We start from the raw sequence: 21,070 nt of genomic DNA on the forward strand, positions 1-21,070 counted from the left end.
TTGGGTCTGGTATTTATTCTTCCCATCCGATACGTGATTAACAAAGGTAAGTGCCCTAATTTAAAGAAATAAGAAGAAGAAAATCTGCATAAATGTAATGAAAAATTAATTGATGTGCCGTTATATATTTACTTTGAGAGACTTCAGAATTTACTTCGATATATATGCACATTGTGCGTGGTGTCTACTGACATTGTGTACGATATCCGCATCATTTTTTCATGGACATGCCCAGAGAATGTATTATATTTAATTTTTATGCCATGTTTGCCCTCAAATCACAGAATTTGAGGTCGGCTTCATTACTTATAAAGCAATATAAATGACTATGTGTTGGAGAACCAGATTTTCTTTTGGGCGCATTTTTCCAAACTTAGTTTATCTTAATATGTGTGTTTTCAATCTGATTTATTTATTTTGTGTACTCCACAAGAGTGGATAAAAAAGCCGAGTGCTTTGTTCTTTAGTATGTTTTATCTTTATTTCGATTTAAGGAAATTTTACGTTACATTATTTTGACGCAAATGTTTGTGCTGCTTATCTTGGCTAATTCGTACCAATCTTATCGGTGCTTATTTCTTGTCGTTTTTTGAGCAGCCGCAAGCATGTGAAAAACTTGTTACAAAAATTGGATAGTGGGTAGAGGTAAAACAAAAACATATTCAAACAATGAGGGGAATTTCTGCCTATCGTCTGTTAAACGTCAGTTTCCACAGATTGCAAAGTAGACCATTCTCTTCTCGAGCAACTACCAGAGCTTCCCGTGGTCATGGCCGGTCACACGAGCAGGCTCTCATGGACGTCGCCAAGGTCAGGAACATCGGAATCATGGCGCACATCGATGCAGGGAAAACGACAACCACGGAAAGAATGTTATTTTTCTCCGGGTTAACTCGCCACATAGGTACATAACAAGCTGACAGGTTATCTACTTATCTGAGTTAGAACCGTTCTTGGTACATGTATTTGATGTTTGATGATATGTTTCAATTAAACTGTTGTAGAGGTGGCAAACATTGATATTGTCGTGAAGGGGCAACAAATACTGGTTAAGGACGTATTACAGTTGCTTTAGAATTAATAAAAAATGGGGCAGTTCTAGTATTCAGCGCCTCCCCCCCCCCCCCCCCCCAAAAAAAAAAAAATCAATAAAATAAAATAAAACAATTTATATGAATAGAAGATTAAACATAAACCTAGGGAAATGAGGGTTTTGATAAATATTATAACTGAACACCTGTCAGGTGTGCTAGCTGGTACAAATTACCCTAACTGAAACCCCGATACATAAATTGAAGTACTAGATAATGCTCCAAAATTATAACAGACAAATGCTTTATTTGGCACCTTTTTGCAGCTGTTTATTATTGATATTGCAGGTAATGTTGACAGAGGTGATACAGTGACTGACTATATGGACCAGGAGAGAGACCGAGGTATTACCATAACCTCTGCAGCAGTAACATTTTATTGGAATGATCACAAAGTGAATCTAATAGATACACCAGGTAAGGAGAAAAGAACATAAATGACATCAGTGATAGCCTAATCAAGACTGTCAGCACTGCTTAGTAGGTGAATTTGAGTGAGGGTGAAACTCTATGCACGAAGAATAATGTCATAGAAAGCAATACAAAAGTAACACCCTAAACATGGTGAATTCCTACTGTTCTGCAATAGACTGAAATCCAACAGAGATAACAACGAAAAGAATATCCATGCATCTATTCTGTCAGCATTTATCAGTTGCCACACCGGTTGGTGGTTATACATTTGTTCTAAGAGTTACATTTTCACCAATAAGACAACTGAGACAGGCAGGAATAGTTTTCTGTTACATGGTTTATTCAAGCGCCTGAAGACTCGGGTCTCTTCTACCGTATCTATAACTATCTCTAACTCTCTCAGTCTGTAAGTCCTCTCTCAGTGGCTAAGTCACTGCCTTTATACTCTATCTTAATTTGCATTTCAAATTAGCTTTCGTAACTGTCATGAAACATGCCATGCCTATGTACATTAACTTAATTGTAGATACATTTAAATTAAATCTTGATTTGCATTTTAAATGAACTTCTCTTAAACTGCCATGCAACATGTCATGTCTATGTATATTTGAATAATTAAAACGTACAAATATATACATATCTCATGTATGCAAATTTAGAAGACTATCAGTTCTAATTAACGGATCACTACACATACCATGCCCTCTAGTCTGCCATTATTTCTAACTCCACTCTCTTCAAAATCCTGAAACATCTCACTTGATTTTATACCAAGTCTGATAATTTTTGGCTATCTGGATTGATTCCTCACTGACAACATTTTACCCACCTATTATTGTCAAGTTGCCTGGGGCAATCGGTCATAAGCATGGCAGATCATACTGTGGCACCACATGGTTTTCTTCACAATATTTGATGAGGAAGGAATTTTATTTACACATAATTAATTTTATTTCTACATCATTAAGACAAACATAACAAAGAACAGCGGTCTGTCATAGGCACAGATGAGTTTATCCAAGTGGAGGTAATTCTAAGCCAGATATGACATGGGTGCTTTTGGTTTTAAAAATAGAAGTAAGATGAAAACTGCACACACTGCATAAAAGTCGACTGATGCCAATCAGAAATTCATAACAAGAATTGTTCATAAAATTTGATGGATTTTATTTTATCATTTAATGTGGATTGGTCTTTATGTAATTTGTTTGCAAAATTTGGTTGCTTAACTTTAAAAAATAAAGAAATTTATTAACATACCACCGGTCCTATATTTTCAAATGAAAACTCTGCTGATAGAGATTGAACTTAAGTATGCTTTAATACCTGGTAAATGTATGAAGTGATGTGTTTATAATGCTATATATCCGTTATTTCTCATATTCGTATTTGTGTAATTTCTTTCTTTTAGGACACATAGATTTTACAGTAGAAGTTGAAAGATCTCTGCGAGTGCTGGATGGTGGTATAGTAGTATTGGACGGATCAAGAGGCAAGTCTTAACAGTAAATTTCAACAACTAATTAATTGTAATTAACTGTAATTAATAATAACTAATTGTCGTTGCATTACCATATTTCTCAAATATTAATGGAAATGGTCTCGGGTAGTTGAGGATTCACAGTGTATCCATTTCCAGATTAATGATATTTTAAAAAGCAAAAAAAATGTTTCAGTATTAATGCATTTGTATATTGTAATTTGTATGTTGTATATTGTATTGAATAGCATTTGAAAATTGCAGCCTAAAACAAAATTCAGTGGTGTGCTCTTCTTGCTTTACTACCGTAACTATAACTTAATTTGTTTGTTATACATCTACATGTATAACTAGAAAAGCACTCTGAGAGCACAGACCTCCGCTGAGGCAGCAATTTTTTATTATTATTGATTATTGATTGATTATTGATCCGATCACCTCTAAAAACTAATCTTCTCTTCCTTGGCCCACTTCTGACAGTTCCTGAAAATTTCATCAAAATCGGTCCATAACTTTTTGACTTATGTTGATGACAGACAGACAAACAAACAAACAGACAAACAGGGGTGAAAACATAACCTCCTTGGCGGAGGTAATAAATAAGTTGTTGTTTCAAGTATTCCAAGTTAACTTCAAATATAAATCTTTTTACTATTTGTAGGGGTAGAAGCACAGACAGTGACGGTGTGGAGACAGGCTAATAGATATGGCGTGCCTCGTATTGCTTACATCAACAAACTGGATAAAGCCAATGCAGATTTTGAAGATTCATTGAACTCTATTCAGAAAAAGCTCCACATTTTACCACTACCATTACAAATTCCTGTGTTCTCAGAAGATAAGATTTGTGGCATGGTGGACCTGATAACCATGGAAAAAGTGGTTTGGGACAGAAAAGATGAAGCCAGCGCAGGTCCACAAAGAGCACCTGTTACAAAAGCTGATGATGACTTGTGGGAGAGGAGCGAGGAAGCAAGACTCAATTTGATTGGTGAGCTGGCCGACATCGATGAAGAGATTGCTTCTCTTGTTTTGGGTGACATCAAAGTACAGGATATACCCCCACAGAAAATCTATAATGCTGTCAGGAAGGTGACATTAGATAAAACAGCACTCCCTGTCTTATGTGGAAGCTCATTAAAGAACATTGGTGTCCAACCTTTATTAGATGCTGTCAATCTCTATCTCCCAAGCCCAGATGATATTCAGCACGATTTCAAAAAATTCTACAAGGATTCACTATGTGCCCTGGCTTTTAAGACCATTCATAATCAACAAAGAGGCCCGGTAACTTTTCTTCGATTGTATAATGGGTCACTAAAATCAGGTGATTCTTTGCATAACTTGAATAGGGAATGTGTTGAGAAGGCCTCACGTTTGATCAAAGTGTTTGCTGATGAATTTGAAGACATAAAGTCAGCTTATGCTGGGGATATCATTGCAGTAATTGGGCTGAAAAAGGTATTAATATGTGATTGACGTGCATTTAGTTTACTAGACAACAACCCTCACCATGTATATTTGGTTAATTTTATTTTTTGCAGGCAGGTTAAGTATGGTATAAAAGTTAAAATCTATGTGTAATTCCTTAAAAATATCTACAGTGTATGCTAACTGATGCTAACTAATTATGTTACTGTAATTTAAGTTGTGGCTGTGAATTGTGCAATTATTGCTGTATTATGTATATCAAACTGATTAGCAAAAAGTAAATTATTTGTAAAGCTGGATGCTGAAACTGCCCTTTTCCTATTGCAGACTTTCACAGGAGACACATTATCAGACAGAAAACACCAAGATTCAAAAGGAAATTATGTACTTGCTGGGGTAGAAGTTGGAGAACCAGTGTTTTTTTGTTCTGTGGAAGCATCATCTCTGACAGAGCAGGCTGCTTTGGAACAAGCACTGGAAAATCTACAAAAAGAAGACCCTAGTTTCAAGGCAAGTCTTTGCTTGGGGTATTTGAAGTTGTGGATATCATTCTTTGGTCTATTTTGCCTTTGATTGTCATTTTTTTTCCAAGTTCATCAATATTGACAATATTCATGTAAGCTACATATATATATATATATATATATATATATATATATATATATATATATATATATATATATATATATATATATATATATATTGTCAACAAGAAAGAAACCGGTCGGGGCAAAAAAAGTTGCTGTTCTTTTTTTCTTTTTATTATATATAATATTACTCGTACAGGAAAAACGTTTTTACTTTTAATATATTTATATATATATATATACACTTAAAGCCAAGTATGTTTTATTCTCAAAGGTTTAATATTGTTACTGTTTTTTGGTTGTTAAAAATGTACTTCCTCTGTGTCTTTTTTTTTAAACCTTAATTGCTACTTTACAGGTTTGGGTGGATGAAAGTACTGGAGAGATAAACATTGGTGGAATGGGGGAACTCCATATTGAGATCATAAAACACAAACTTGTCACAGAATATAAACTAGACCCTTATATGGGTCCATTGCACGTTTCATACAAGGAAACAGTAGCTGCATCTGCAACAGAGACATACACCCTGGACCAAACTATTGGCAACAAGCACCATCATATAGTGGTTTCCATGACAGTAAATCCAAACCCTGGTAAGGGAATTCCTAGAAAATTGGAGCTGGTGCATCATGGGGAAGATAATTCTTTGCTGCATTTGAGACAAGACCATGTGAAGGCTTTGACAGAAGGAGTGCACACTGCCTTGCTACAAGGTTAGTCTGCAGCAGCGTTATTTATCTAAAAAAAAAACAGTAACTTGTCTTATATTTTATCCTCCTGAAAAAGATTAAGGGTACCTTTAGGACTTTATTTTAGTACATTTTTTTTTCATTTCTGTAATGTTAAGATATATTTTTTATATTTTTTGTAGTTTTGAATTAGTTGCATTGGCTGCCAAAACTTGTGTCGCTTATTGATTCAAATGATTTATTATAAAGTTTAACATCAATTTCTTTCATATTCTAATATTCTAGGACCCATTCTGAACTTCCCAGTGACTGATGTGCAGGTAGAGCTCCACAGTCTTCAGATAGAAGGTAGGACAACACTGCCAATGATATCAGCTGCTGCCACACAGTGTATTTCCCAAGCCTTGAGCAATGCAGAACCTTTACTTTTGCAGCCCATGATGTCAGTGGAGGTGAGGTTATTTGGGGCCAAAATTGGGGAGGTTTTGTGCAAATGGTTAAGTATGAGGAGGCTAGTTTGCAGTTTGTGCTTTATAGTTTGTGTTTGAAGTGTTGGTTAATTATTTAATGCATGTTGCTTTAGTAAATCAAGGATATATGTATACAATTATTTTATGTATTTTTTCATTTATGAAGGATTTTGTTCAGAAATTTTTTTTTAATTTCCAAGGCAAAACAATTTTAAAGTTTTTCTATCAAAGAACAATTTTCATTTAAGATTTTCACAGATGTTGAAAGGATTGGTGGAATCCTGGATGATCTGAAAAATAGGAAAGGCACAATCGAAAATGTTGAGAACAAGGGGGATGCCCACATTATAACAGCCCTCTTACCACTGGCAGAAACTACAGGGTATGCCACAAACCTGCGCCGCATCACTTCAGGACAGACCACCTTCTCCATGGAGTTGTTGGGATACAAAGAAATGGACCCAAATGAACAGAATGCATTGTGTGAGAAAATGGGAGCAACAGGTTTTTAACCTCTTTATAAATGGCAGCTTCAAAAGATGTTAAGAAGGTCAAGAGAAAATTTGCCCTGTGGAGTCTCTTTCACCATTTAAGAAGTCTCTTTCACCATGTAAGATAGGTTCATTCCTGGGGAATGGAAGGAGAGAAAGGAGGCGATGTAAATAAAGGACCGTTGTTCTCAGTCAGACTTTATATAATTGGTGACACAAAAACACAATCACTTTCACAGCTAAAGCACTACGATTTCCAGTTGCAGCACAGGAGTGCTTCTGTTCAAAGCTATAGGTCGTCCAGACGCCTTTGCTGCACATTTTCAGCTCAGGGGGCCTGTTCTCTCAAAGCTTTTAAAGGGAAAAAAGCAATAAGTGTCAGCAATGAAAATGAATAAAAATTGGCCCTATTTCCCCCTATTATGAAAGTTCAGGTCTCTGATTTATTTACTGCAATATTTTTTTTTGAAAATCTTCAATAATAATCAAATATTATAAAACATGTCATGAGGAAAACAACTTTGGGCATAGTAATTACCCGAAAGTGATATTTTGTATGAATTGATAGTCTATAACATGCCAAAGTTGTCTGTGTAACCTAGTTTGGGTGTGATTCCTGTGTTGGTGTTGCTATGAAGACTTGATGTCAAGATTTATTACTAAGTGAACACATTCTCATCTTATGAAATTCCTTGGGTGAGTTTGGAGGAGTTCTTTTACTGACTAATTAAAACATTTGGTCAACTAAGATCCAATATATGAAAATTGACACCTAGATCAATAAAATTATGTCAGTTGATCCGGTTTTTGATTTCAGGATCATTCATTAGACGTTGGGTGTGGAGTGTATTCATTGCGAGCATACGTAATACTGCATTCACTGTTAAGCATAAAACTGCATTCACTATTCCTAAAACAAGAATTTAGAACAGTCATTGTCTTTGCAAGATATGTAGACATTAAAAATTTGGGACATCTTCAAATACAGAATGTATGTCTTTAAATATAAAGTATTTTTTATTCTAGTACAATGTGAACAATTCATTTACAAGAAAAATGTAGTTTTTTCTCCCGTTTAACAAGAAATAAAAATGCTACCTGTTGACATGCAATAACAAGGGGTAGGTGTGCTCTCCATAATTAAATGCACTATTTAAAATACGCAACATTTTTAAAAGAACTGAAATACACTACATACGTAAATATAATAATTATGGCAAATACATATCCAGTACTTATATATGAAATACTGCAAGATAATAACCCCCATATTGCTAGTTCTATGTAAAGTTCACTCCACTAACATATATACCAATAGGACAGGACTGGTTAATACAATTGGTCTCACATTTCTGATAATGATTATTCATACGGCAAAGCCCACATAATGAAAACTTTCAGAAGTTAAAAATAACATTGCAGATACAAACTTAACTTCAACGCGGACTGGTAACAGGCCTCGAAATGTATTCTTTATATCAGCAGTATTACACAAGCATGAAATTAAGTCAAGCTTTTTATATAAATCAACACCCAGTTTTATCAAATAAAACCATGACCATTTAAGAATCTTATATTGAAACAGTAGCTGTAACAAAACTTAAACCACGGCAAGCGCGTAGAACAAAAGACTCGGCCGTGCTGTATGCGACATACAAGCACGTCATGTACGAGTGCGTTCCACGGTCTGTTGCACTACTAGTGTAGTAGCCAATCAGAGGCCGTGGTTTAAGCCAGATACAACACTCGTCGCCGAGCTGTACGTGAAAATTACTCGTGTATTGTCTCGCCTGCGGCTCGCCAATACACTCATAATATTTCACGTACAGCTCGGCGACTCGTATTGTATCTATCACTTAAATTTTATTTTCATCTAATAGTTACATAAAACAAGCCAATGAATGTACTATTTAGACCCTTCAGGCTAGAGATGTATAATAAATACATTGAGTAAAAAACAAATCATGATAATAAAGAAAACCCAATGATCAAGGTATTCTGTTAAAAACTAAATTTCAGCAGTTTAGTAGGGAAGCCCCTTCAGTCACAGTAAATATATACAGCCTAAAACACATAACGAAATCTCAAAGTTATGGTAATGGCCTTGTAAGATGCAAGTTGCCTGCAGAAATTCTCAGTCGAAATTTGGCAGAGATACCTACTGTATGCTCTATATAAAGCCTATAACCAGCCCAGGGATAGGACTTGAGGACGTTATTTCTTGTAGTCAAATCACCTGATAATATTAACTATATCAAACTTTTGAACCAAATCAATGACAAATTTGGCAAATTTTAGAAAAAATAAAACACTGGCATTTGAAATTTGTATTTGTTGGTTATTTGGCAAAAAATTTACCATTCAAGAGTCAGCCTTGCATTGCTTAAATGCTTAGTTGCAGTATATCCATACTGGAGACATTTGACCATGCAGCCAAGTGATCAATAACCTGAAGTTTACACCCAAGAGAGAGGCAATACATCATGGGGCCACTTCAGTTGAACATAGCCATGGGCATGACATTAAAAAACAATGCATAGTCATCCATTTTGTAACAGGACATTTATCTGGCAAACTAAATGAGAACATTTTCAAGCTAAATGTATGCTTATTTGTAGTCTGAAAAATTGCAGATAATCAAGGCAGGCCTTGCTGCCCGTATGTTGCTATGAAATTAAATGCAATACTGATAAAACAATAACATATAGGAACAAGAGATAGTTAAAAGAATATAGTTAACAATCCATAATCACACTGCCCTTGGTTAACTAGTCAGGCATTTGCTCAACTTCTACTTGAAAATACCAGTTTTCCAAAACTATCATACACATAATGGTGCTCATATAGGTAACTGGTGTACCTCTATAAATAAAACAAAGTTTCTATGCTATATATAATTCAGGCACAACTCATCAAACCCTATTGGTATGTTGTTTTCAAAGTAAAAGTGAGATTGCCATAACATTCAAGAACTGTACAAGATAAATGCTGTAAACAATATTTTAACATTTCACATCTACAGCTACAGCAGTTTCCTTGTGGAAGAAATGTCACAAAGTGCTCACTGGCACATGGTCACATTCACCAAGGCTAATTCATAAAGAGCAGCTTGTCCGAGGAACATGTTCTTCACACACCACACTTGTGTTTGTGAACATGACTTTTTAAATAAAAACATAATAGTCACCATGGAAACTTATCCCCTCATGTACATGTCCTCCCCATTTTGATTTTGGCATGTTCTTCAAGAAATTTTACCCACTCTCTATCCACTATGTGAACAAACTGGAACCCATGACAATTTGGCTCCAAACATGGAGGTATAAATGCAGTATTAAGTGATTACATCCTGATGAGAAGGCACCCACATTCTTGTAGCAAAACCCACTGCCTTTCAAACCCAACTTTTTAATATTAGTGTTGTAAGCAAATAATCTGACCACAAGAGGCGATAAAGAACTTTAATGGATTTCTGAGATAAAGAGAACAGCAAATTCATGCTTTTTCAGAAAAAAATTAAATCATATGAAACGTATCTGATCCATGTCCACATAGCTAGGAGTCAATTAAGTTCTGAAGATGTCAACTCTTGGTTATATACAGTGGATTCCTAGTAATACATCAGTCCATTGTTTAATCCATGGTGGTGGTTTATCAAGTTCTATAACGTCTTTGTCCTTTCTAACAGTTCTTCAATAAATTTCTGGAAAAAAAGAGCAGACAATGAATATTTACACACAGCTTCAACTAAAATCAATGGTTTTATTTTTACCAAAAAAAAAAAAAAAAAATCTTGTGTGTGAAAAAAATTTACCAGAATTCAAGGTCAATCTAGGAATAAGTGTGAAATGAAATTGGACAAATAGTAATTTATATCAATCATGAAGATATTCAATACATACTTTGGTTAACCTCAATTTTAATATAAGATAATAAGATAATACAGAAATCAATAAGATAATACAGAAATCAAGACAAAAAGGGAGGGACAACACTAAGAGCAAAATTTTATCTATAAAAGTGTCACCTTTTATATATACTTACAGACAGCACTTCTTGAGACTGCGGTGCATTTGACACTTTTTCCTAAGTAAAAGTAAAAGTTCTAAATTAAATCTTATGAAATCTTCAAACATCTAAAAACTAAATACACCAATGAATAAGACAATGAGTAACTTTTAAACATAATAACTATTTCAAACCATTCCAAAGTGTAAGGATTATCAAATATGACCACCTAATAAGAAAGGACATTGACAATGGCCTGACCAGATTAAACCATTTCTAGAGATTTTAACATTTAAAGATTCATTAAAACCAGATATGTGTCATATAAATAATTATATGTGTTGAGATGAAGTGCTATCAAAATCACGAGAAATAGTTTTGCCAAAAAGGGTACTTTAGTGTGGTTTTCTGGATTCAGTTTTATACTACACTGTCTTCAGATCAGTTAGTGAGCTCTCATCTCATTCACTGCGCTCATCTTTTACTACTACTTCAAGAGAGAGAGAGAGAGAGAGCATGTTAACTTCCTTCTAAAAGAGAATAAACATGCCAAAACTTCTTATTATAACATATAACATAGCAACTGTTTTGCTTTGATCATGATAATATTTTTGTTGTTGTTGTTTTTCAAAACAAGTGTAGTTATCTCTTAAATATAAATCTGGTTTCTTGCAAGGTTGGTGTTATAATATATGACTTTCAACATTGGAAAGGATGGTTATAAGTGAAGGTTGTAAACAAAAATGATTTAAGATATCCTTGCCATTTAGATTGCCTGATGATGTGAAAGAGGGTATTTTTGTATACATTTTCTGCAACACTTCAAATGCATCTTCAAAGAATAAACTAATCATATGGGATCTCTACATTGTGAGACAGTTGCTGTCACAAACTTCTGTTATAATCTGACATCCAACACATTCTCCTTCAATATTTTATCAGAAATATCACTGTAACTAAGAGACCACTGTAACATGAGAGTAGATCACAGGCATCTACAATTTTTCCAGCACACAATAGTACAAACCAGGTCAATATTCCATCTTTTACTACAAGTCTACCATCACAAATCCCACCTTAATCTGTGAACCTGAACGATAATACAAACAGAAATGCACCCACAGTGCTCTATTGGACCACTTAAATGCAAAGTATAGAGGATTGTGGTGGAAAATAAATTGTAATCAAAACATTTTTCAGGGGTTCTCAAATGTTCAATTTTCTATTGAAGGATCTTTTCTCTTTCATGTTAACTTAAAAATATCCTAAAATATAAACATGCAAATTCAAGTTCAATCTTACAAAATTTAGTTTACAAGATTTAATACTGACAGAATGGCACAAGATTGGTTTTCACACTGATCTAAACTTCATGGAGTTATTTCATTCAAGATGCGACTTCCAACTATTTTACAGTGTTATAAAAAACTCATAAAAAGCGAGTTTCAAAATAACTCAAATTCTTTTCCTATCACACCATAGGTCATAAACTGCAGGCAAAGTACTGTGATAAGTATTGAATATTCAAGCAAGGTTTTTAACAGTCATTAAATACTACCTTCGGGTGCAATACGGGAGATGTACATAACACTTACTTACCCATATAAATTGTCTTTTCTCATTATCTGTATCTAAATCTAAAACTTCATCCAAATCTATTTCACAGTCATAAGTATCAGCATCGTCCTGAAATGAAATGGAAAATAATAAAATTAGAATCCTCTGTTTGGTGCCACTGATGGATTTTTTTTCTGATAAGCATTTTAAAAAGATATTTCAATGAGTTAAATTACTAGAAATCTGAACTTTTATATATATATATATATATATATATATATATATATATATATATATATATATATATATATATATATATATATGTATCACTTAAAAAGCAAAAAATCATTCAACTGTTGTTCTTTACGGGTCACAGTAAAAGTTTGCCTTTTTTGGGGGGAGGGGGGGATGTATAACCTCATATATTGTATCTACAAACCTTAATATTCATCATATATTAATTGTTAACCAGAAACATTCTACAATACACCTATGGGGGCTTTACATGTCTTGTATTGCACATAACTATATTAACTGTATAGGAGAGGGCTACTTACAGGAGACAAATAAACAAGGCTGCGCATCAATAAAATAAAGTTTCTGTACTTAACTTGTGCTCCATAATATTTGAAGTTTTACACTTACTCTGTTGCATATATGTATATACCTATCCATTTGTTTTATTTATTTACTTATTTAATTTTGTGGAGAGCATTATAATGCTTCCAGCGCCTTGCCTCCACTTCATTCTTTTGAATAAACGTTGTTTAAAAAATAAAATAAAATAAAGTTTGCTATCCCTAAAATTCTACATCCTCGTCAAACCCAATATGTGTGATTCAAGAAACCTAATTGATTGAAAGTAGTTATGTGCAGTGTATGGTCAGCATGAATGTGGGCAAACAAACAACCAAGTATGGTCCCTGGTCACTTGCCAAGGCTGTATAAATGAATGCACCACATTGGGTGCAGTGGACCAATTTGTTAGTGCACAATTATCCACGTCTTATTTCTCATATTACTAATAGTGCTTGATTCTGATACCCGATAGATGGGATCAGGTCAATTCTGTTCAAAAAACAATTATCTATAATTTGTAATACAGACAGGCCATTCTATTCAGGTAAACTATGCCACAATTTTACTTCAGTATAAATAATTGGCATATTTGTGACAGCTTGCATCTAAATGATGTCAATGTAATCAAATTAACATCATGTTTATGAAAATACAATGGAAGTAGGACATATATTATTGAGAAGATAATCTTCACTCCTTATGTAAAGATGATTATTTCACACTGTGACAGTATAGGGGATATTAAGACGTGTAGGGAAATGTAACTTGTCAACCTACATGAAAATTGTCAACTGGGACCCTGTATCACCTCATCTGTGATTGATGAATCATTTAACTCCTGTCACTGGGGAATTTATCTGTAGACACAATGCATCATGCTCTAAATAAAACCCAGCTTTGCAGCCACATGCTGTCTTTGATGTGTATCTGACATACCCTAACACCAAATAAATAAAATTATTTTATAGATCATTTAGTCTTCTGGTGGTATCATCACAGAATGCTTGCTTTCAAATTCAGATGCACCAAAACAGACAGAATAACAAAAAATAAATTAAGAAGTCATATAAATAAATAAATGGAACTGGATAACTTTAAAACTTCAACTGAGACGCTTTTTTCATTACATGTCACTTAATAATTTGTCACAGATCATTTAACGTGTTCCACACAGTACCAGTGGCCGATTCCACACATCACAAACAAGTTGTTATTGTCAGATAATAATGATGCCCTCATGGGGAATTACTATTAAGCCCACAAACACATCTTAGGAGTCCACAGAAATCAAGATACATCAAAAGATATCCCCATACAGCACTTATAAGACCAGAACATGGTGTCCTGTACTGACAGATAAGTAAACAGATATATACACACCCAATTGTCAGTGCATGGTCCATGTGATATATACACCCCTTGTCAGTGTGTGGTGCATGTGATATATACACCAGTGCGAGGCATGAATGAATGTGGCTTACACATTCTGGTCAGAGATAGTGGTTTAAACAGGGTGGTCCCCCCCCCCCTGCAAACAGAATTTTGGAGCTCTCTGACCCCTCCCCCAAATATTTTGAAAAGTCTATAGATGCTAAATTGTGTATTTGTGTGACATTTAACAAAATGTTGAGAAAAGTGTAGACCAGCCTACACATCCCATGTGCACAAAACTGTCACAGTAATTTCCCTGAAGTCATAGGAAGCACCCCATGAGAATTACATGAACATTCTGTTCCCATTTTGCTCATTAAAATGACGATATAATGTAATACATTATGTACATCTTATTGTTTAAACTTTATATAGACGTCAGTGAACTTTACCTCCATATTTTTGCAATAGAGCTATTTTTATTCAGAAAAACATGCAGAACTGTGCCATGAAGCTTATTGGTGATTTTTTTTATAGCAGCAAACCTGACTCTCTTTTCCATTTATGTGTCTTTTCAGCCACACCCCTGGCATACATCTTCCAATGTTTGAAAATTGACAGGATTACCTTGGACTGGATGATCTTTCTGTATATTTAATCAGGTAATCAAGATGGGTATCAATCAGGATCAGTATCAAAACAGACTGGTCATAGGCCAACCATTGATGTGTGTGGGCACGTGCGCATGTGCATGTGTTTGGGGGGGGGGGTCAATTATAGTACACCATGGTGCACTGAGATCCCGGTGGTATAAAAAGTTGGATTATAGAAATATAGCACTGTACATCAGCTATTTAAATCCCTTTCATTATTTTCATTCATCAGATGGTGGTTATTGTTTTGCTTATGGCAGACCTGCTATAAAATAGGCATGACCTCATAAAGATGGAGCTGCTGGTAGGGAGAAGAACAGAAGTTCTACTGTCCCACATGGCATTAATCTAGAAAGAGGATGGTAATATTTAAACTGGTATGGCCACTGGCAATTTTCTGCTAAAACAAACAGTTCGAGATTGGCTGAATTTCTTGTTCAGTTGTAATGGTGCAACACACCTGACTGACTGCAACTAGCATAACAGAATGACACTTCTCTTCCTGGCATAAAGTAGAATACAAGCAGAAAACAGAAAGGTTGGTGATTATAGGGGTACATTGTGTCTATGGGAACAGTCCTCACTGAAAAAGTAGGAAAATTGGCCAGGGGTCCAGGGTACATGATTCACAAGAATGACCCAAATGACCGTGAAAAAGTCAGAATTCCGACAAAATCCGGAAAAGGCTCATCAGTGACACACTGTGTCAAAGTTTCACATCAAAACAAAATAAATGTGGTATTCTTAAGATGGATAACCACTCCATACACTTTCCGAGTAAGGCTAAAAACTTTTTAATTGCCCCACATCCTCTATAAGGTCAGAAAATAAATAGTCACTCCATCAGCTGATATACTTAGAGCTTGGAACTAATTAAGTTATGCAGAGTCAACATGACTGGAAATGGTGTTTTTGTACAAAATGGAGAAGCCTACACCTGATACCTGGTAAACCCTACCGTCACCAGCATAAAGACAGAGGTAATAAATCAGCATACTAATCCCAGTAATAGTTCCCTATCAGAAAGGTCCTATGGGAATGTATAAGCAAGAAACTATCAGGAAGTCTGAAGATAAGTGATGACAAATACCTAAATAAGAACTGCCAGAGCTTTACTGTCTGGCACACACTTGGTTTACTACTTTTCATGAACATCAAGTTGCAAGCACAGTGCCACAAGGCAATTTTTTAATATCTGTGCAAGCTATTTTAATGGAAGTTTGACTACCTGAATGCAAACAACTTCAGAAAAAAAGATCTCAGCTGAAGTTGAAATGGCTTTATCACAAAGAGGTTTTGAACAATATCAACATTCCATAGTAATGTTAAATAGTTTCAAGGTTTTCTCATTACTATTTTAGTACTCATTTGTGGGTTGTATTCTCGGCTGTATTTTTAAGCCTACGTTCTATCAAAATTTCAACATTCTTCAAAACAGCATTTAATCCAACAAAAACTGACACATTACAAAATGTGTACACTTTGGCTCAAAGTGTGAAATACTACCATGTTTTCGTATATGAAGAGTCTTATTTATTGACTGATGTAAGAGTTGGCTTACACGTGAACGCCCAAATAATCTTCACAAACTACATAGAGCAGAATATAGCAAACAATTGGCTGAGACGAACAACAAACAAAAATGGACCAATGTGGTAATCCAAATATCAAATCGGCAAATACAAATAGATGGTGGAAGCATTTGACTGACATATACTCTGCCACTGTCACATTTTTCTTTATTTAAATGCTTTCACCAAAGTAAATGTGTCAGGTCAGCTTTAAGATATCTTGTATAACTTGTAATTGTGCAATGAACTAATGTTACTTTTCAAAATTACATGTCTCATGAAACCACATGATCTCCAAAAGGACACCTTCAGGTGTTACAGGAGCAGACAGGTGGCAGAGCTCTATAATTTTACCTGTGTTATCAAGGTTAAACAGGTGGGCAAAGGGGTGAACATAGTACCCATATCTCACCCACTGACACCAAAGGATATCTTTTATCATTGAAAAATGTGTGCAATTCCCATCCCAACTTACATGAAAATGTCAATATCATTATTACATAAAACATGAGGGAAAACTCAAGGATCTAAAGGATGCACGATGAAATAAACATTGTCAATGAATAACAATCTCATTAGTTTTTTTCTCACCCTCTATAATTATGGAAACAAGGATATTATTTATATGAGTCAGAGGGCAAAAAAATCTAGCATATGCACTCAATGATGTTGATAAAAACTCTATGTAGTCTAGTACCTATTGCTGTTTTAAAGTGCCAATACCGGTGCCATATCTTTTTCTAAATGATACATTTCTTAAGGAATCTTAACTCGTTTTATACACTGTATCAACCTCTCTAAGCAAGACTATTTACCATAGAGTACAACTGCTTTGTAAACTGGTGGAAATCTTTTATATTTAATCCAATAAAAAATTTGTTGCATAAGATAAACATATTTCAGGTACAAGTCTAATATATATATTGATAAATTATTAATTCTACAGTTTGTGTAATGGACTGCATCACAACTTGATCAGAGTTTACTGCCTTAGATAAAAACATAATTTTCAATTAAATGTGTCCGCTTTTCAGTTCTAGACATCTTTCTCTGATGGGGTCCCAGTGAAATCATATATTATCGGCTCCTCTGAATTATGCCCCAACTCTCCAATATTCACTGCACATTTTTAATTGCTGTAGCTTATGCAGAACCAAAGGTAGTGTTTATATTGCCTTCAATTCAAGATATATAGGTCATGTAAATACCTATGTAAACCTTGTATTTGAACCCCACAAGAATGACTGAACTACATTAATATTTGAATTTGTATTCCATTGTATGTAAATGACCTGCTGCAAAGAAGAACAAACACTACCCGAGGCCAAAAAAGACAAGGGGGAATTATACCATTCGACCCATTTGGACTAGTGTGGACACCTTAAACCCTTATTCATTCTTTTGTAAAACGGGAATCTAATAAAGTCTTGGAAGTTTGAGTTTAAATGTCCAGAAAAGTAGATAATGAAAGACCTCCCATTAACCTTAATTACAACAGAGGTTACATAATGATCAACAATTTCAATGGACTGAAATTCCATCGATATATCTCTAACAAACTGAGATCAATGCACATGAAATACACTACTGGGGTAACTGAATAAATCCAATCAATTTGGCATGTTATTTTGATATTCATTACTCAGAAGGTTGAGGTTTACAAATTAGATCTCCAGAAAATAAAGAACTCCTGAAATTTTCCTGCAACAAAAGAAAGAAAAGTCTGTTCATAGATGAGTAACTCTAGTGGCATGTGTGCACTTCTTCTGGTCCATGTGGCATTTGTTTGTTATTAACCATTAGACAAATAACCCTGTATCTCCAGAGTGAGAACCCTAATTTGCCCGTGCTGACCTACCACACAGAAACCAGACCGTGATTCAGAATCCATCTAGCTAAAAATACAGCTTCCTTCAAGCTCTCTTAATTTAGAGTTAAAAGCCAAATAATACAGTGCCCTAAAGTGCATATATACTAGCTGGCACTTGAGATCAGTCTTGATCCATTACATCAAGCTGGCAGCATTTTGACCATAAAACAAATTCTCATGAGTGATGTTGCTTTCAATTATTCATAATACAGAACAATCAGACTACAGAAGCCTTTTTAAATGTTGTATGACCTGGAGAAAGTAATCAAGGTTTAAAACCCATGATTATTGGTCAAAGTTCCACCTTTAAATTACGGCATCCCTTGCTACAGTTCATACATACTCAACAACTTTTCACATGGGTATAGTATTACTAAATAAAATAATGATATTTTTGTTTCAATGTGTCTGGAACAGAAGGAACTTCAGAGTCAGGACGTACATGTATGTGATTATTGGCAAAAATAGCCTGAAGTGTCACAAGCAATTTCCAGCTGTTACCATGAGATTGAACATGGCGAAATGACTCATCGCAAATTAGAACCTTTGGTAAGATTTGAACTAGGATGCTTATGCCTGGCAGAAATATCTCACTGACTTATGTTAAAACAATTTATTTTAAAATCCCGATGTATGAGTGCATTTTATGACCTTAAGCCATTGTGTGATTGTCCTCACTAAAGAAGAGCACTCAACTATATCACAGTATACTTATGTTAAGTAGTTTAACCCCATAACAACCATCTGACAGGTGGTCTAATTTGGCAGATATGTCTTTATTAAAACACAAGTCTATCTTAACACAGTATGTAACATTCAAGTTGGACCTCACTGCACCTAAATTTTATGGGGCAATTATTTTTGCCTGGGGTAAATACCAATCAATTATATTTGCCTGAGGTAAATACCCATTTTTTAGCTAGGAGTGGGCATACCATTACTTAAAAGACCTATGTGATGAGACAATGATTAGTACAGGTTATCTAATAAAAGTCTATCTTTAAGACAACAATGTTTAGTTTTCAAGGGATGGGGGGGGGGGGGGCATGTATAATGCTTGAGATTGTTACCTATTTCCATTATCATGCTAAACATGTAAATAAATTTATCATTGATGTATATGTGTATTAAATATCATTCCTAAGCTGGAGCACATATAAATGTTTTACCTACCACCAGTCAATTGAAAGTCTGTCTTCAAATTAAAGACAACTTTTTTTTTTCTTCTAGACTTGGATTGGTGTATTAGCCAAAATCATCACAAAAATGCTTAGAACTTAACAGTGGATTAAAATCATTTCATAATGCTAAAGGTGTAAACAGACTTATATAGGCAAGCTCTTGAACTATTTTAACTCTAAGTTATAAACATCATATTTTGGTAAAAATTGTCCATTTTGATCATACCAAAATAATTTTTATCCAATTAAAATGCTTATTACTCCACATAGGTAAGCACTTTGCTGGGATGCTTTGACACAGTGGTTGAAGTCTTTGTCTGCCAGTTTGTTCAAGTGTATGTGGTGATTTTTTATAAATACATACATTGTTTTCTATCTGGGCAACATTAAGGCCTAAATCATTTAAAAGGACCGTTTAATAAAATGCAAGCTATCGTAACACATTAAATAACTTTACAGCGAACGAAATAAATCAAGATGATCTCCATCAACCAATTATTTATGCTAAGATTCGTGGCTATGTGTGTGTGTGTGTGTGTCAAATGTTTAGATGATCAGGAAAATATCATGTGTAGACCTGTATAATACAGTGTATACATGACAACATGGTACGGGCGCCACTGGTCTCCCATCTGTCACGTTTTGGTCTGTGGAAGGACACTTACATCCTATGTTATATAGTCTGAATACTTACTTCACAGTCATATAAATCCCTTAACTGATCGTCAACCCAATCTTCCACTTTAAGTCTCTTTCGAATTAAAACCATTTGCTGTGCTCCATATTTTGCTGTAAAATATTTCTGTTTCTGTTCATGCACTTCATCTCGTTTCGTTGGTGTGTGAAAGTTCACAGCATGATTTCCCGGTGAAGTATTGTTGTGGACAGTGTTAGCAGGTGCTGCGGCGTTCCTATACGAGTTCATGTCAGCTACTGCTGGAGTAGTCCCTGTACTTGTGAACGTCGCCATCACTTCACAACACGAACACCATGCACCCTACAGTTTATCGTCTGAAAATAGTGCGGTCATCTGTTCAATAAATATTACTTCGCGGAGAGGGGGAAACCTCACGTGCCAGGATCACATTTGAAAGGTGCGTGCGGTTAAACGTCTTTATTATATTGCTATGCTGACTGTTCCCATTCAAATTTTACCAGTTGTCTTTTCTCTTCGTACCTTGGTAGAAATAAATCTGCTTAGAATGCAAACGAACTTTTTTCTTCACACCTGGCGCATAAGAATATCGGTTCAGGTTTGTGAGGAGGCCTGTCAGGTATATTGATGTATTGAAAAAATCAGCGTCATTTAAGATCACGTTTCGTGTCAAGTTACAGTCTAAATTATTTCAAATGTAACAATTACAAAGGGAGTTTTGGCATACTTTTTTGAATTGAATGTAAACAAACCGTAAATCAATATACATATTTAGGCTCAACTTTAAGATCTGCAGCCTTTGCGTTTTTATTTTTTTTCACAACAGGAGCTAGATAATGTTCATTATAAATTGGCCTTAATTAAATCACTTTGAGAACACCTCGAAAAAATACTATTTAGTCGACTTGTTATATATCCATATGTATTAATCTCTCCGTTTGGTTCGAAACGGTAACATCTTGTTTTAAT

At 34.8% G+C, this 21,070-nt stretch overlaps 2 protein-coding genes across 2 annotated transcripts; one reads left to right on the forward strand and one right to left on the reverse strand.

Annotated features, from left to right (window-relative positions):
- Positions 1-562: 562 nt before the first annotated feature.
- On the forward strand, positions 563-7,482 carry LOC106176301 (ribosome-releasing factor 2, mitochondrial). The gene is made up of 8 exons (XM_013558630.2): positions 563-904; positions 1,380-1,508; positions 2,917-2,997; positions 3,647-4,446; positions 4,744-4,926; positions 5,362-5,719; positions 5,981-6,147; positions 6,414-7,482. Exons 1-8 carry the CDS (start codon positions 670-672, stop codon positions 6,675-6,677), a joined length of 2,217 nt encoding a protein of 738 aa, XP_013414084.2. The 5' UTR covers positions 563-669; the 3' UTR covers positions 6,678-7,482.
- A 172-nt stretch (positions 7,483-7,654) lies between these two features.
- Positions 7,655-20,478, reverse strand: LOC106165925 (uncharacterized). The gene is made up of 4 exons (XM_013544288.2): positions 20,141-20,478; positions 12,264-12,350; positions 10,701-10,742; positions 7,655-10,359 (listed from the first exon to the last, which is right to left on the reverse strand). Exons 1-4 carry the CDS (start codon positions 20,414-20,416, stop codon positions 10,318-10,320), a joined length of 447 nt encoding a protein of 148 aa, XP_013399742.1. The 5' UTR covers positions 20,417-20,478; the 3' UTR covers positions 7,655-10,317.
- Positions 20,479-21,070: the final 592 nt, after the last annotated feature.

Source organism: Lingula anatina, chromosome 2 (genome assembly GCF_051362555.1).
Source record: "Lingula anatina isolate TDL-2025a chromosome 2, LinAna3.0, whole genome shotgun sequence".
In the NCBI taxonomy this organism is placed as follows: Eukaryota; Metazoa; Brachiopoda; class Lingulata; order Lingulida; family Lingulidae; genus Lingula; species Lingula anatina.

What these genes read in the sequence shown, in the direction of transcription:
- LOC106165925 (XM_013544288.2), bottom strand. Translation starts at nt 20,416, where the DNA reads ATGGCGACGTTCACAAGTACAGGGACTACTCCAGCAGTAGCTGACATG. An exon ending in GGGATTTATATGACTGTGAA is followed by an intron (nt 12,351 to 20,140) that starts GTAAGTATTCAG and finishes ATTTCATTTCAG; the next exon opens with GACGATGCTGATACTTATGA. An exon ending in AGTCTCAAGAAGTGCTGTCT is followed by an intron (nt 10,360 to 10,700) that starts GTAAGTATATAT and finishes CTTTTTTTCCAG; the next exon opens with AAATTTATTGAAGAACTGTT.
- LOC106176301 (XM_013558630.2), top strand. Translation starts at nt 670, where the DNA reads ATGAGGGGAATTTCTGCCTATCGTCTGTTAAACGTCAGTTTCCACAGA. An exon ending in GAATCTAATAGATACACCAG is followed by an intron (nt 1,509 to 2,916) that starts GTAAGGAGAAAA and finishes TCTTTCTTTTAG; the next exon opens with GACACATAGATTTTACAGTA. An exon ending in CAGTAATTGGGCTGAAAAAG is followed by an intron (nt 4,447 to 4,743) that starts GTATTAATATGT and finishes TTCCTATTGCAG; the next exon opens with ACTTTCACAGGAGACACATT.